The sequence below is a fragment of the Gymnoscopelus braueri genome (assembly GCF_963280865.1).
Source record: "Gymnoscopelus braueri genome assembly, chromosome: 24".
Classification (NCBI taxonomy): domain Eukaryota; kingdom Metazoa; phylum Chordata; class Actinopteri; order Myctophiformes; family Myctophidae; genus Gymnoscopelus; species Gymnoscopelus braueri.
This window is the reverse complement of record NC_137626.1, coordinates 9,612,563-9,629,035: the sequence shown is the minus strand read 5'-3', so window position 1 is coordinate 9,629,035 and position 16,473 is coordinate 9,612,563. Positions and strand designations below refer to the sequence as shown.

Here is a 16,473-nt window from a genome sequence, read left to right as displayed (position 1 = left end):
ATCAGGTAATGATGTCACAGGGGCAGGTTATACTGTATATACTATTTATTGTGTGTTCTAGCAGTGTCTGTCTGTCTGATCAGAGCGCAGTAGCAGAGAGCTTTGGCATCCTATTTAACCTGCACACTGAAAAAATGACCACCGAAGACCATGCAGGTCTTTTAAGTCCACAACAATGTGGTGTGGATGGACAGAAGAGCTGAAGGCCATGCGCCTGTTACCTCTGCTATCTGAAGAGTTAGCAGAGCCTATACCAGCAGGCTTCACTGCGCACTCTCCTGGTCCAGAAGGGGTACTGCAGCATACTACATGCTGGTACTGTACGTATGCAAGGGAGTAGGCCTACACACCAAGCTCTGATGCACATGGACTGTATGCAGACCATGATCCACCAGCGCTTGGTTTGTCCAGAGGCTTTATTGGAGGCTCATCAGGTAAAGCTAAGGTGCATGCACAGCACAGTGATATTCATGAGTATCCTTTGGTGACCATAAAACAATATTTTGGTGGGGAAAAGCATAGAGCTCTCTGGCCTTACGTACCCTCTCATTTCGGGCATGGATTGCCCCGGGTTCATTAGGTTACTGAGAGGGACTGTGACTGTGGGCAGGCGTCACACCTCATTTAAGGAGATGGCATCTGCTTCTCTGGTTACCATGGTGATGGAGAAAGTTGACAGACCCGGACCAACTCTCCAGAATCCAAAGAAAAGACGTCTCTGTATAGTTTTTTGTACCAATTCACGACACTTCTGTTTGGATAGTTTGGGGTCATGTCTCAGTGCCTCATGACAACGTGCCAATTAAGGTTGGGCGATATGCCAAAATATTCCTATCAGCCATCGTCGGCCCAACGATCACCGATTGGCGATATATTCGCGCTAGAAAAGCAACAATGTGAGAACAGCTCCCCAGTCCTTTAAGCTCGAGTTATACTTCGCCGTATAGCGGGTCACGTGGCAAAAATAGCAGATCTACTAGCGCGTTGTGAACTTGCAGATCTGCTATTTTCAGCGCACGACCCTGTCGTACGACGGAGTATACATTCGGCTGTAACACGTGCAGTGTCGGGTTACTATAGTAACGCGACTGCGTGCTGTCAATGAATAAATCGAGATGAGACGACATGACTATTTGTGCTGCCATTACATGCACCAATCTCACTCTCTCACTGACCAAAACTTGTTTAGACAAGAAATAATTGTAAAACATATAACTGCCATAGGATATTCTTTTAGGACTAAGCTAAGATCACAGGCTAGGAGATAAAGTGAAGTTGAAGCAGAGAAGCCTACCTTTGTTTGCAGCAACGATGTGGCGAAACACACCCATCCAAGTTTACTTTATTATATTCAGACAAATAATAAAACGTCTGCTGCGGGATATATCACTCGCCCGGGCGGGTGATAATTCACATTTCAAATCGCATTGATAGACTGGTGATATAAACATAAGCTAACACTAGTTTTAATATCCAGACTTGACAGTAAAAGTTAAGAATCAAGTGCTGGATCTTGTGAGACCGGGGGACATGTGTTCCTGCGTCATCAAGCTTGCAAATGCACAGAGAGGATTTGCAGCAACTAGAGCTGGAGTTTCAATTTAGTTTTTATATAAAAATATATATACAGCTATCATCAAACGTACAGTAGCTGATAAACAGACAACTAGGAAAGTAAAAGCTATTCCCTCTTTCCTGCTCTCCTCCGCTTCATTCAGTAGCTTACCTACCTACCGGGGAGGGGACTGAGTTTTGTAGCACAGACTCGTCATATAATAAGCGCAACAAGAGCGTGCCTTCATCATCATCAATCATTATTAGAATGGCCCAAATTGATTAACATTTCGCGCAGGCTTTGTATTACGTTACCTTTACATTTAATTTGGCTATATTTGAAGAGTTTAATTCTCAAGGCGGCAGACCATTAGGATACATTTATTTTGATAAATAAAATGACAAATATTGTCCAAAACAAATATTGCCTAATAAAAACATTCAACGATTGGATTTATCCAATCGCCGACTGCCGATATATTCGTCCAATCGCCCAACCTTAGTACCAATGCTAATTCCTTGTTGTTCTAGTCTGTGTGTGTGTGTGTGACTAGCCCGTTCATTGGAGGTGTGTGTGTGATTGCAGTGTGTGTTGCTCACCTGTTGAGTGTGTGTGTTCATGACAGCGGTGGGTGTGTGTGTGTAGAGAGCTGCTGAGAAGCCTCCTCTCTGTGCAGATGTCAGCAGACGGGTGATGACATGAAGACAAGATGGAAGGATGGGACCTGAACACATGGAAGAACAACATGAGAGAGAGAGAGACAGAGGGATTCAAACCTGTGACATAATGAGTTGTTGTGTGTCTACATGGTACGCTCATTAGATCAGCCACCAGGACACGGTCACAAACTCAACGGAGCAGTTCAGTGAACATAGGAAGTGAATAGAAACAGTTTGTAATGAAACCTGGTTTCATTACAATCTCAGATTGACCTACTTATTGCCCTAGTGTTGACGAACTTGCAGGCTTATGCAATCCTGGCATCCTATAGTTTGTATAGTTTCAATGTACAAAATATTATTTCTTTAGAAATTTTACTGTTTCGACTCATGTTACGTTCTTGGTTTACCTATGATCCTAGATTACTATGTTTATGCGTTTGATGTATTACCTCATGTTTACCTTGTGACTGTAAATCGCTCTGGATTAAGAGCGTCTGCTAAATACCTACATTGTAAATTGTATTGTAGAATAATTATAAGTAGAACACTTGATAACTGACACTCATCAGATGGATGGATAAGATCAATTTGTAAACACCTCTGACTGACTGTATAAAACGGTTTATTTTTGCTCCATTTAACAGCAACAACTTTTTATCCGACTGCCATCTAGTGGTCACATGTCAATGAGTAACCATTTTGATGCCTGAATTCAAGCAACTTTATTAGTGGTACAGTTCAAAATGGCTGTCGTCCAGTGCAATGAGTGCATCCTAGAATAACTGTAAACAGACATTTTAGAGAATGGTCAAAGTCCAGGGGTACAAAATGTGCCTTATTATTCCAAGGCAGGACGTGTGTGTTCAGTTCCAGCAATAAAGAGCAGAGTCAAACGCAGGTTACTGATGGTGCTGTTCAATCGGATACCTGCGGGTAAATGTACTTCATATGACTCTAGTGTACCCTCACGGCAAATATAATGAATACCAACAGCCTGTCTGGTCTACTTTTCCAAAGCACAACCGTGTTCTGCTGTCACCTACGAGAGTCACGTGGCCATAAAGGACATTTATGCAGGATCCATTTCCTAAAGAAGAATGTATGCAACAGGACTTCTGGGATATTGAAAGCAATGTCATGTGTTTTCAGAGGTTTGATGCATGTGACAAGAGCCTTGTGTCTGAGCCCGTGGCTGTTTTTTTTTTTCCCCCCTTTGCAGGTTGGTGGAACGGGTTCGGAAAATTACAGTGACTGATTTTGTATTTATTATTATTCGGCTGGTTGTTTAAAGGGTCTACACCATGAAAATCATTTTTTGGGGTCCCCAGTGTCTCTTGTACCTTTTAAATTCAGTCATTCCTTCTCATTTCATGGATTTCCAGAATGGGCGTGTCTGAACAGGCGATCTCAGAATGGCAATGTTTCTGACATCACAAACATTAATGATAGCAAACCCAATGTTAAATGAAAAGTGCCCGAATCGCTCCGAAACATTTTCTACCCCCCCTAAGTGGGGGTCTACGAACAAATACTTCGGGCTCGGATTTTGGCTCCGCCCCCCGGAAGTGGGTGAAACAGGCACCTCAAACACTTGGTGGAATTGTTCAAAAATGTTCAAAGTGTTTTTTTTCGATTTTGTATTTTTCTTAGATGCTTCTTTTTATGCAGAATGTTTCCATTTTTTTTTAAATCATTTTTTTTTATAATTTGTTTTATTAACAGACAGAATTGCTCAGTAGCCCCCCCCTGCCCAAGAGGACGTTTTGGTATTGCAGCTGAAAGTGCTGTATAAGCCAGAGACAATTGACTTGGGATGAGTATATCTGAGTGATGATTTAGGCTCAAACCTTTTGAAAAAGGTTTGAGGGACATACACCATATGATATTAAATATCAAATATTTTTTTTAAATTCATGGTGTAGATCCTTTAATGTGCATGAAAACCGGTCGGACAGGTTCTGATTATTATGTCAACATTACATAGATCTGTACCTGTGATCTCCAGACTGCACACATCCTGGTAGGTAGAACGCACCTGGGTCTTCACATTTACACTACGAGCCTAGAGAGAGAGAGAGAGAGATTCAGACTCACTGTAACAGGTACAATGGATTGTATATGGGTGAGTTTGCAGCTCTATTCCTGTGAAAGTCTGATGCTGAATTCACACCAGCATAGCGTACTCTGTACTTCTCCTCCCTGCCTGTGAGCTCTCCTGCCGGGTACAGCTGCTGGCTTTGAGATGCTCGGAGCAGTGGAGCTCTCACTGCAAGCCACAACGTTGTTGGCTTGTAGATCAGTTCTCCATTCAACACAGAGGATTTTCCTGTTCAGCTGCTGAACAGGATGTTCACGTGGGCATGCGGTTTTGAATTCCACTCGCAAAACAAGGCTATTGTGTTTTTTTGCATTAATGAGGTACACACTTGAACCGAACACCCTGTACCAAAATGGGTTCAGTACGAATATGTGAAACGTTACACCCCCCAAGCTCAATCTATTACAAGTAGTGTTGCTATAGTATATTCACCATTCATATGTAGTTCATTCACCTCATGAGAGCTATAGCAAGTACAAACTGGTAGTGGCCTCGCCTCATGGTTGCTCTTGCCAACTAGCAATGCTGAGTGTTCATGTGCACTGAGCAGACTGCACTATATCCAGTATCATCCATAGTTTAGGCCCATATTACTGTGCAGCATTGAGGTTCACTGCTATTATTTTTGCCTGACTGTATTAAGAAATATATTCCTATTTTGTGTAATGACAGTTATGAGTTTTGGCACTTGTATAATGATTCTACACCTATTGTGTGGTGTTAGAGAGCCACCTAGTGGACAATTTGAGTTTTAACATTTTTCCTTTGTATATTCACTCAACCCATGCTTTACAGGAAACCACACCTATAGTAACATCTGGAAAAACATCCTGTTTATGAAGCGAACAGCGTTTTCCTATCGACTCGCAGTGGCGGGGGGGCCCCGCCCACACCAGGCGAGCGCAGTCAGTGCACAGAATTCAAGGCTACGGATGGATGCACGCTTATGAGAAACAACAAAAATAAAACCTGGTGAAACAGTTGCGTGCATTAGCGCAAGATGAGGATAAAGGCAACATTCAGTCTAACTGTCCAGTTTGCTAATTCACAACTACTACTACTTTTGTATTTGAAACTTAATTTCTCTAAATATTATAAACTTTCACGACAGCCTAAGTACAAATATCATTTATGAAAAGGCTACTATAGGCTACAGTGAAGTCGGACTGAATGACTGAAACGTTTTGTTGTAGGGGATTATCTGGCGCATGTATCTGTTATGAAAGAGAAATTGTATCATGAGTGAAACGGCTATAGTCCTTGGGAAACCATAAACCTACGTAGGCCTACATCTAAATTAGTTGCCATATTTACATTTCCTTACAAATTACAAATTCCTTACATTACAAATCCATAGAAGCTATATATATCTGGGAACTGGGATGCATAGTAGCTGAAACTCCACAAGATATTCCGGATTGAATGTGACCTTGTACTTGTGGTTCTGATTGCAGGGATTGTGGCGGGCTTGATTTTGTGGACATGGCAGATTACTGTAGTTTTGGAGAAACATCAGAGAGCCATTATTAAATTTTTCATCCAGCAGTTTGCAAGATTAGCTCCGGACAGACATACAGACAGACCCACTTATAGACGCCAGACGACCATCCGATTTCAAAGCCACGCCATAAAGACAGATAATGATTTATTCTGATCGACTCCTGTCCTATCAGGTTTAGTGTCAGAAGTGGGCTTGAGTTCAGGTTAGACAGAGGTATGGTGATACTCCCAGATCAGTGGTCTTGTGGTTAGAGAGTCCGCCCTAAGATTGGGAGGTCAGGGTTCGATCCCCAGCTGGGCCATACTAAAGACTATAAAAATGGGACCCAATGTCTCCCTCCATAACAGCATCATGGGTTGGAGTGGGGGTAAGTCCCTACTAGCGTCATGTACAGGGTCTGTGCTTGTACATCAAGCTGCTTCACGCTACAGAAACAGGAGATAGGCTCCTGCCCTATGGGCCACATGCCTCTGCAAAGCTAGGCTTACTTATTGTAACTCAAACATTTGTAGCGTAGTGTGTGTGAGGGCCCATTACCTTCAGTGTGTGCATGGTGGCCCCTCTGAAGGCAGTGGGGGCCAGCAGAGTGGGGGGGAGGCCAGCCTGGGAGCCGGCCGCCGCCACCAGGCTCTTACAGTTGATGAGGAAGTTGATGAGGGTGAAGGTGTGAGCTCCCTCCACCTGCACCACAGACTCAGGCTTGTGGTCCACACACACAGAGCTATGTTCTTTACGGCTAGAGAGGAGAACGGCACGGTCAAGGACTTCTACACGCTCAACTAGTCACACATCACAGAGATTATGGAGGATTATGGAGGACAGAGACGTGGATTATGGACACAACATGGTCAAACGCTGGACTGGTGACATGGTTGGTGAAGGATACAGCTGAATGGAGATGCTGTCTGGTTTCTTTATCTTGTCCTGGATGCCCATCTCCTCCAGCCAGGAGAAACAGCTCTCCATGTCATCTTCATCGGCGTTGTCCTCTTCCTCGTTGGCAGCGCAGTCTTCCACCTCTTTTGACTTGAAGAGCCTGGAAGTTGGAAAAACAAGAAACACAAATAACACCTATAAATACAGCTTCTTCTACAGTGTTTTAATCTCATTCTGATAGAAGTCAAGTCTCAAAATGACTAATCTGGAGTTTACTGTAGGTCAGTAGAATGTCTCTATATATATATATATATTTATTTATTTTGAACTTAAACGTTATTTAGTTTTTCATCAGCAAAGAAAAATCCTCGACATTGGACTGCATAAAAGTAAAATTAAATAAAAAATTAAAAATGAAAAAGAAAAGAATGTATAAAGCATATTACATATAAAGGACATGGGAGGAAATAAGGTGCACATACAATACAACAGGCATTTATAATCATTGTAATCACAGGCCTGATCTGCACCCAGCCATGCACCCCGCAGGAGTAGAATGTCTATAAAAAGGTGGAAATGTACACTGGATATCAGTGGCGGATACAGAATGTCTTTGTGGGGACAGGGGAAGGCCTGGAAACATCATGGTAGGCCTGCCAGAAAGGGGGGGGGTGGCAAGGCAGTGCAAGCTGTCAGTCCAACTGTCTTTCAATCACAATTGACAAATCGCAATTGGAAAAATGTTCGCAGGATAGCTGTCTACTAGTCTACTCCATTATTGTGGGGAGTTCATTCCTGATCTAGGCTATTCTCTATTTGATGTTATCAATTAACCACGCCTGTTGTTTAATTTCAGCGATTACGATCCCATTCAAATCACATGGATGGACCCTTTATTCTTTATTGTCTCCGCCAGGCCGAAAGGCATGGCGAGAGAGTATGTTTTGCCCCCTGTCCGTCCGTGTGTGTGTGTGTGTGTGTCCGTCCGTGTGTCCGTCATTCTGTCATTTTGTGTACAGCTAATCTCCGGCACCGTTGGCTTGATCGCAACGAAACTGTGCACACACACTCCCTGGATGCCAGAGCAGAACCTCTGCCCCAAATTTTTCAAATTAGCCTTTTATAGCGCCACCAGGAGGCCGCTTTTTGCAAAACACACTTCTTGACAGTACTCCTACAGATTTTATCCAAACATCACGCAAATCAGTACACAGTATCTCTATAGTCATGTGATCAACACGGATCTGTCCAATTTTCCATATTTCATCCTGATTGGCTAAGGTTGGCTTCCAAAGTTTGCAGGATTGCTCCGTTTTCAACAAAATGCCTCAAATCATGAACGCAGCTTGCGATTTCCGTGAGATTTCACACGCACATTCCCACTAGGCCGAGGAAGAAATGCCACTTGAAAATGTTCAAATCAGCCTCATGGTGGCGCTATAAATGGACGATTTATGTTTTTAACTATAACTGCACCGATCTGCATGAAACTTTGCACGCACACTCCCTAGAGGCCAAGGAAAAACAACTGACCTGCATTTTTCACATTTGCCTTTCATAGCGCCACCAGGAGGCCGACTTATGTAAAACACATTCTTTGATATTAAGCCTTCAGAATTTCTCCAAATTTCACGCACATCGGTACACTTGATCTCTATAGTCATGTGATCACGATGATGTGATCACGATGGATCTTTTAAAATTTTCATATTCCATCCTGATTGGCTAACATTGACATCTAAAGTTTGCAGGAGTGGCCCGTTTTGAACAAAATGCCACAAATCATGAATGCAGCGTCCGATTGCGACACTTTGCACGCACATTCGCACTACATTGAAGAACAAATGCCACCCTTTTAACATTGCCCTATTATAGCGCCACCAGGAGGCCAATTTTGCAACACTTTTCTTTTTTATATTACTCCTACAAATTCAAACATCATGCAAATCGGTACACATATAGTCAAGTGATCAAGATGGTTCCATCCAATTTTTCATATTCCATCCTGATTGGCTAATTCCGAACATTGCTGCCCCACAATAACCTACCTGACCTGGCGGAGACCTGTGCTCCGAGGAGCACTTTTTCTAGTTCTTTATTCGGATCCCCATTAGCTTCCGCTGCCGCGGTCGCTAGTCTTCCTGGGGTCCACATAAAACATCACAACATAAAACAACATACAATATACATACAAACAACAACTGACACTCGTCAGTCCAAAACTAAGCTACATTAAATGCCCATGATATAGACACTACAGGAACATTGGTTAAACATCATGTACAAAAACATATTGATCATTCTAATTGTGTGATCTCTCTCATTAATATCTGTTTAATAGATTTTTTGAATATATATTTGCTCTGATTTGTTTAATATTTGCGGATAATGAGTTCCATTGTTGGGTGGCTCTATAAATAACTGTTTTTTTTTAAGTACTTCTGACTTTGGAAGTTCCAAATACCCTGAGCTTACCTGTCTTGTTTGATATCTATGTTTTAGACCTGCATTAAGTAATTGATCTCTGAAGAAATCTGGCTTCCCCTCAATAATTGCATTTCTGGAAAATTTTATTAGACTTGATGTTAACTTAGCCTCAACAGTTAACCATGCCAAACTGTGGTGCATCCTTGTAACATTAGTTCTAAAAGAGCAATACAGTGCTAATCTTGCAGCTCTATTTTGTGCTAGCTGGAGTTTTCTTATATCCATTTTAGCAGCAGAGGACCACACAACCATACAGTACTCTAAATGTGAAAGGACTAATGCCTGTGTTACCTCCTTTCTAATTATTGGTGTAATATAGGGAGAACATCTGCGTGTAACTGCAATACCCTGCCCCATTTTCACAACAATACAATCAATATGATCCGACCATGTTAAGCGCTCATCAATTGTGACACCAAGTAACTTTATTTTATTAACTTGCTGTATTGGGGTCCCCGCCATAGATAAACTCAGTTGGGAGTCCCTAGCCAGCATATTTCTAGTGCCCAAGACAATGCACTTTGTCTTGGACACATTCAAGATCAATTTGTTTTCTTTTACCCAATTTGACACCAATTTTAATTCATTTAACAATACTTTATTTAGTGTATTGCTCGTTGTTGCAGCGCTAAACATGGTCGAATCATCCGCATACATCACCATATTTGCTTGATCCAAAACACAAGGCATATCATTAGTAAAAATTGAAAATAAAAGTGGGCCTAAACAACTACCCTGAGGGACTCCACATATGACATCCTTACTCTCAGATAGACTTCCATTAAAAAATACTCTTTGCTTCCTCCCGGACAGATAACTATCCATCCAAGAGAGAGCTGATGATAAAAAACCATATGCCTTCAGTTTTGATCTTAGCAATTCATGATCAATGACATCAAACGCTGCACTGAAATCTAGCATCACTGTTCCAACCATTTTCTTATTGTCCAATTCATTCAACCATTTGTCAGTCATATGCACAATAGCAGAGTTAGTTGAGTGACCAGCTCTGTATGCATGTTTAAATTTAGTAATTAACTCATTATTTAGAAAATAATGTTGTATTTGATCAAAAACTATCCTCTCCAACATTTTACTGAGCACCGGTAGTAGACTTATAGGCCTACTATTAGCCCCAGAAAATGCAGCTTTTTTATCTTTTGGCAGTGGTATTATTTTAGCTTCTTTCCATAGAGTAGGACACACAGAACTGGCCAAACATCTGTTAAAAATATTACATATAGGAATAGATAATTCTCTAGCTGCCACCTTGAGAAATTTACCATCCATATTGTCAATACCAGGAGATGTATCATCAGAAAGTTGCAACAACATTTTCTCAACCATAGAGACATCAACAAACCTAAACTCAAAAGTACAGTGTTTCTACTTCATAATGATGTTTTTAATTAAATTATCTGACATAGAACTAGTTGTTTAAAAGTTCTTTCATGCCAAAAGTGTTAGGTCCAGGTAGGAAAAAGGCAGACGCTGTCATAATTCAATGGAATTATGAAGCAGCAACAGGTGCCTCTTCTATCTCCCTCAATGTGGGACTGCGCCGTGTGAGTGGTGGTGCGTTGTCCTTCCACCTGGACAGCGGAGCCGTCTTTTTTCGGCAGCGGCATTGCTGTGTTGTTTCAAGAATCAAGAATGAGTGACCTTGTTGTGTGCTGTTTATACTGTGTGTGTAATTACATCGCAAAGGGGGTTTGTGAATGGGGAGACGGACAGACACCTTCACACACCTAATCACAAAAGAAGCTCAGAATACACATTGACACTCAAAAGACTCAAGACATCCACCGGACAGCCGTCGGCGGCAACATGCCTGTCGGCCTTGAGTGGAAGGGTGATAGCCTACTTATATCAAATACACAAAACATCTGCCCATGGGTGAAGTAAGGCACAGCTTCACTCAGGTAAGGCCTGAGCCTTACTGTGCCTACAGTAAATTTGCGCCTGCTGGATAGTGACTGAGAGGAGGAGAATAGAATGAATGAAATGTGTCTTACTCTGTGTCATCGTCCTCTCCACGTTGCGTTGAGGATCCCTGCTGCCCCCTGCTCCTTCTCTTCTCCTCCACTAGGGGCAGACTGAACTCAATGCCTGAACAAGGTGGACACACAACCATACAAGGACTGAACTCAATACCTGAACATGGTAGACCGCTCATATAATGGAACAGATAGATACAGCCTCTAGTCTGATTATACTGTCATTCATTCTGTGTCAGTGACTGGGTGCTTTCTGCATCAGGAGTATAGAAGGGCAAAGGGCATAAAAGACCCATTGAAATCTCAAATTGTCCTTGAAGTCAGAGAGCAAAATCTGACCTGAGTATTTGCTTTTGCTGTAATTATTAGGAAATTGTCGTTACACTGCACTTTGTCCCCCAAATGTAACCTAGCTAGATGTAGGTAGGGTGGGACATTTACAGAGTCTGGCTAACACCAACTGTGTGGTACTGGGTCAGCAAGCTGACAGCCGAGACTAAAATTTACCACCATTTTACACTTATAATGCTCTCTAATGCTCTCCTGGTGACATGACTGGGCTTGCAAAAAATGTGCAATCTACTGTTCAAGGCAAAAGAGACAAAGGAGTTGACATCACGAGCAAAAAACTTTACTCTAGTGCACACTATGACATGGCAGAGAAAATAAAATTTGTAATATCTTCACCCTGGCCGTGTGGATGAAATGACCCAAATGCATATAAAAAGTTCTGTTTAAAAAAAAGTACCCATGTACGTGTGGACAGGGCCTCAATATCTGACTTGTGGATTTGATCGTTTAGCTTTTATCCATAGGAACGTATTAAAATGGTACTCTCAGCATCAATAAGAATGAACATAGTACATACTATGGTGAGAACAAAGGGATTCTACTGTTGCGCCTCAGCCTTAAACGGCCAGTCCGGTGCGTCACAAGGGTAGAGACAATAGATGCAAAAGGGAAGGACGCTGGAGCAGCACGGACTATTTAAGCCTTTTATTTATGCAGTGCAAGTAGTAAGAATGACTGACATTTCGGTCTTTCGACCTTCCTCAGAGTCATAAACTAGTCATGACTCTGAGGAAGGTCGAAAGACCGAAACGTCAGTCATTCTTACTACTTGCACTGCATAAATAAAAGGCTTAAATAGTCCGTGCTGCTCCAGCGTCCTTCCCTTTTGCATACTATGGTGAGACTTACCATCAGCCTTCATGGCCTCTCTGAGCCCCCTGGTGGTGGGAGAAATCAGTGCAGTGATGCTGCTGGATCCACAGAAACCTGCTGCCTTGAACAACACTGTAAACTAACAGAGTGGAATAAAAGAAAATAAGTCGATCTTCACAGAAATGTTGACCACACACGCACGCACGCACGCACGCACGCACGCACGCACGCACGCACGCACGCACGCACGCACGCACGCACAATGTCTTACCTGATAGGAACAGAGGTAGAAGTATGGACACATTCTAGATTTCAACAGACTGTAGAGAGAAGACAGACTGACTGACCTGCAAACAGACAGAGAGACAGACAGAGACAAAGAGAGAGAGAGATAGTTGGTTGTCTACTTGTTTCACACATTTACAGGCAAATCATACATCACTACAATAGTTGTAAAACAAACTTCACGTTGACATGGCAAACAGATGGATAGCCATGACCTGAAGAAGACACTTGTGTTGTCAAAACCGGTCGGCATCTAGTGGCATTTTATTGTTTTAGAATGTAATAGCCCTGTCAACTTATTACATGGCTTTTAACTTAATCCTTGCTTAGAGTGTGCTTGAAGTTTGCCCGTTTTAATGGGACCCCTCTTCATTTATGATCCCGTTTTAACTTTGTGAGCACCTCATCACCACCTGGACTGGAGTCATCACCCTGTGAACTCTCCAGATGGATTTAGTTGATTCCCACAAGGAAGGGTGATCTTTTTTGCCTCCCAAGGGGTGGTTTGAGGTGGAAGATTCCTGTCCTCCACAAATCACATAAATTCCAACACGGTAAACCACTATCAACTCACAGCACGACCGTGCTGATGGGAACTGATCATCACATGTCACCTTTTAGCTAAATGCTGATTCAAGACGAGCTTAACATGTTGAACTTCACACGCCAAATGCACTCATTTATCACAAATGATCCATGGTGGCTCTAGAATCAATGTACAGCACTGCAGGATTGATACAGGAAAACATTAAACAGCAAAACTACTAGAGGCGTGTTTTAAATAACACAGCATTCCTCTATTAGAGTTTTTTTTTGTCCAGGACCATGACCCTGTCAGAACATGTGTTGACCAAAACTGATGTAACAGTGCAACTACAAAAGAAATGCGAGCACTCGTCACAAACAGTCTTTTACCAGATGCACGGTTCAAAGACAATTAGACTAAATTTAACTGACGGATGTGTTTTGGCATGAGCCTTCCTCAGCGCAAAGGAAGGATCCCCATACACCATTTGTGTATTGGGATCAAATATGACTGATTTGAAGAGCGACGTGTCGACTGTGGTCGAGCGGTCGGTTACCACTGCTCTACAACAAACGTGTTTAAACCATCTACCCGTGTCCCTGAGTGTCGGAGGAACCCAAGCCACAGAGGTAGCTGCTGGAAACGACATGCTACAGCCAGTTACTAATGGTGTGATATAATTTCGTAGCACTGTGGGAAAAGTATGGATCTCACCATTCACTTCTGCTGCAGCGCTGCATCCTGTGCCCAGGGGGCGCTCTTCCCGGCGAAGCTCCTCTCTGCGTTGATCCTAGGGAACAGCGAGAGCCAGGACAGGGAGGGATGCTGCCAGTACACCAGGCTCTGCTGGAAGGCACAGTGCAGCTCCGTACACGACCTGGGGTCCTGGGATACAGAGATAGACAGTGTGAGGGTTTGTGTGTGTTTCGTGTTAATGCCACGTGACCCACGGGTTGAGCAGCAGTGAGGTAGCAGTACCTGTATGCTGTGGGGCAGGGTGGTGTACTGGGCTCTGCACTGCTGCGTCAGACCTGCAGCCTCCTCCTGGGCTCTGGGCTGCTCTGCCCAGGAGAACGGCAGCTGGGGGTCTGCGGCCAAATACATTTAATTTTGGGGGTCCTTGATTGAGACTTCCAAATCATTGAGTCTGAGAACCACTGATATAGCAACATACGTTTTTCAGAAAACTGTCAGGATTTAGAAGACATTTTTAGAATTGGTCTCAGGTCTTAATTGGTTAAAACCCGAGCAGTGTGTTTGAGTGCTGCGCCCACCTGACTGCCCGTTGTGGGTAGCACGCTGGGGGGGTTAAATCGTCCCTGGTAAGAAGGCAGGCAGTGTGGTTATCTGGGGGAAGAGACACATGAGAACAGGAAACAAGAAAAAACACACAACATTACAGCCTTAACAAAGAACAATATGTCTGACTTGACACATCAAGGACATACTGCTCATAGTCATCATCACCTTCTTTACGTAACTGAAACAGCACTGGTTGATGTTATGAACTTGTGATGTGACGGCATTTAATTTTTCTTTTGACGTTTTCTTTGTTAATCGAACAACATTTATTTTTTGTGGCGTGAAGTATTCTAATCTGTTGCTTACATAAACCAATTATTTAAAAGGATCACCATGGCAATCGGATTGAGCAGGGTGTGTCAAGTTGAGACCTACACACGTATAATTATTGAATGCTTGCACACAAACAGGATATACACACGTATAATTATTGAATGATTACACACACACACACACACACACACACACACACACACACACACACACACACACACACGATTAGATTTGTCTCTGGCACTTTGATTTATATCTATATAAGTGCCAGAGACAAATCTACATACACAATGTCATAGTTCTTATTTTCTGGAAGGTTTGGGTTGAGAGCTTGAATTGTGTGATTATTCAAGGAATTATACCTATAAAAAGGTCAGAGACAACACATTCTCACTCCTAACTCATCAAATATAAACTCAATACAAACTCATGGTCACATTCCTGGGCGTCACTTTCCGAAACCACCGATACTCTCTCTACATCTTTAGTTTGACAAAAGCGGCGCCCCAACCCGAGATACTATATCAGTTCAGTCCAAATTATGAACAGAGGAACTGTCTTCAGTCAATCAAAATGTTGCATTTGCAACTGAACTGCCCTTACAGGTCTGTAACTCTGAGAGGGTACAAATGGAACCAAATGGACCCGTATGTGTACCCTCTCAGAGTTATGGTGGTCCTTGAGAACCACTAGTATTGTAATAGTATAGCAGACGTGAAGTCCACATACCAGCTCTGACAGTGTGATGAAACCGGTTCTGGATCCCAACCCTAGTGATGACCAACTCTTTCCACAGTCCAAAGAGAAGACATCTCTGTACGGTTTTGTACCAATTCACCACACTTCTGTTTGGATAGTTTGGGCTCATGTTTCAGTGTCTCATGACAACGTGCCAATGATAATTCCTTGTGGTTCTAGTTTTTTCTGTGTGTGGCTCGCCTGTTGGAGGTGTGTGTGTGTCTGTGTGTGTGTTGCTCACCTGCTGAGTGTGTGTTCATGACAGCGGTGTGTGTGTGTGTGTGTGTGTGTAGAGAGCTGCTGAGAAGCCTCCTCTCTGTGCAGATGTCAGCAGACGGGTGATGACATGAAGACAAGATGGAAGGATGGGACCTGAACACATGGAAGAACAACATGAGAGAGAGAGAGATTCAAACCTGTGACATTACCATGAGTTGTTGTGTGTCTACATGGTACGCTCACTAGATCAGCCACCAGGACACGGTCAAACTCAAAGGAGCAGTTCAGTGAACATAGGAAGTGAATAGAGACAGTTTGTAATGAAACCCTGGTTTCATTACAATCTCAATCACAGATTGACCTACTTATTGCCCTAGCCTTGATGACCTTATGAAAAGGTTAAAATGTAATTTAGATAGCATGTTATATAGACAGATGCCAGGTTCATTTGTTGACCGGCATCCTACAGTTTGTATAGTTTCAATGTGCAGATTATTTATTTGATATTATACTGTTTATATTGATGGTAGGTTATTGGTTTACCTATGATTACTATACTATAGTACTACTACTACTATACTATTTCTATGCATTTGATGTATTACCTTGTGTTTACCTTGCGACTGTAAATCGCTCTGGATTAAGAGCGTCTGCTAAATGCCTAAATTATAAATTGTATTGTAGAATAATTATAAGTAGAACACTTGATAACTGACACACATCAGATTGATGGATAAGTTCAATTTGTTAACACCTCAGACTGATTGTGGAAAACGGTTTATTTGCTCTA

The 16,473-nt window shown here is 42.5% G+C and overlaps 2 protein-coding genes across 2 annotated transcripts in view; both read right to left on the bottom strand.

Moving 5' to 3' along the window:
- Nucleotides 1–2,127, bottom strand: part of LOC308080781 (CD209 antigen-like protein C) — a 72,214-nt gene extending 70,087 nt beyond the window's left edge. The window contains exon 1 of the mRNA XM_080422767.1: nucleotides 543–2,127. The gene's annotated coding sequence lies outside the window, so the exon portion shown is untranslated. The remainder of the gene's footprint in view (nucleotides 1–542) is intronic.
- The window catches only part of LOC308080163 (protein downstream neighbor of son homolog), a 34,374-nt gene that overhangs the window by 809 nt on the left and 17,092 nt on the right, over nucleotides 1–16,473 (bottom strand). Inside the window, exons 6-14 of the mRNA XM_080421940.1 lie at nucleotides 14,130–14,239; nucleotides 13,873–14,036; nucleotides 12,612–12,687; nucleotides 12,377–12,479; nucleotides 11,195–11,288; nucleotides 6,703–6,852; nucleotides 6,354–6,552; nucleotides 4,210–4,279; nucleotides 2,155–2,279 (exon numbers count right to left, since the gene is read on the bottom strand). Coding sequence (XP_080278066.1) covers nucleotides 2,155–2,279; nucleotides 4,210–4,279; nucleotides 6,354–6,552; nucleotides 6,703–6,852; nucleotides 11,195–11,288; nucleotides 12,377–12,479; nucleotides 12,612–12,687; nucleotides 13,873–14,036; nucleotides 14,130–14,239 — 1,091 coding nt within the window. The remainder of the gene's footprint in view (nucleotides 1–2,154; nucleotides 2,280–4,209; nucleotides 4,280–6,353; nucleotides 6,553–6,702; nucleotides 6,853–11,194; nucleotides 11,289–12,376; nucleotides 12,480–12,611; nucleotides 12,688–13,872; nucleotides 14,037–14,129; nucleotides 14,240–16,473) is intronic.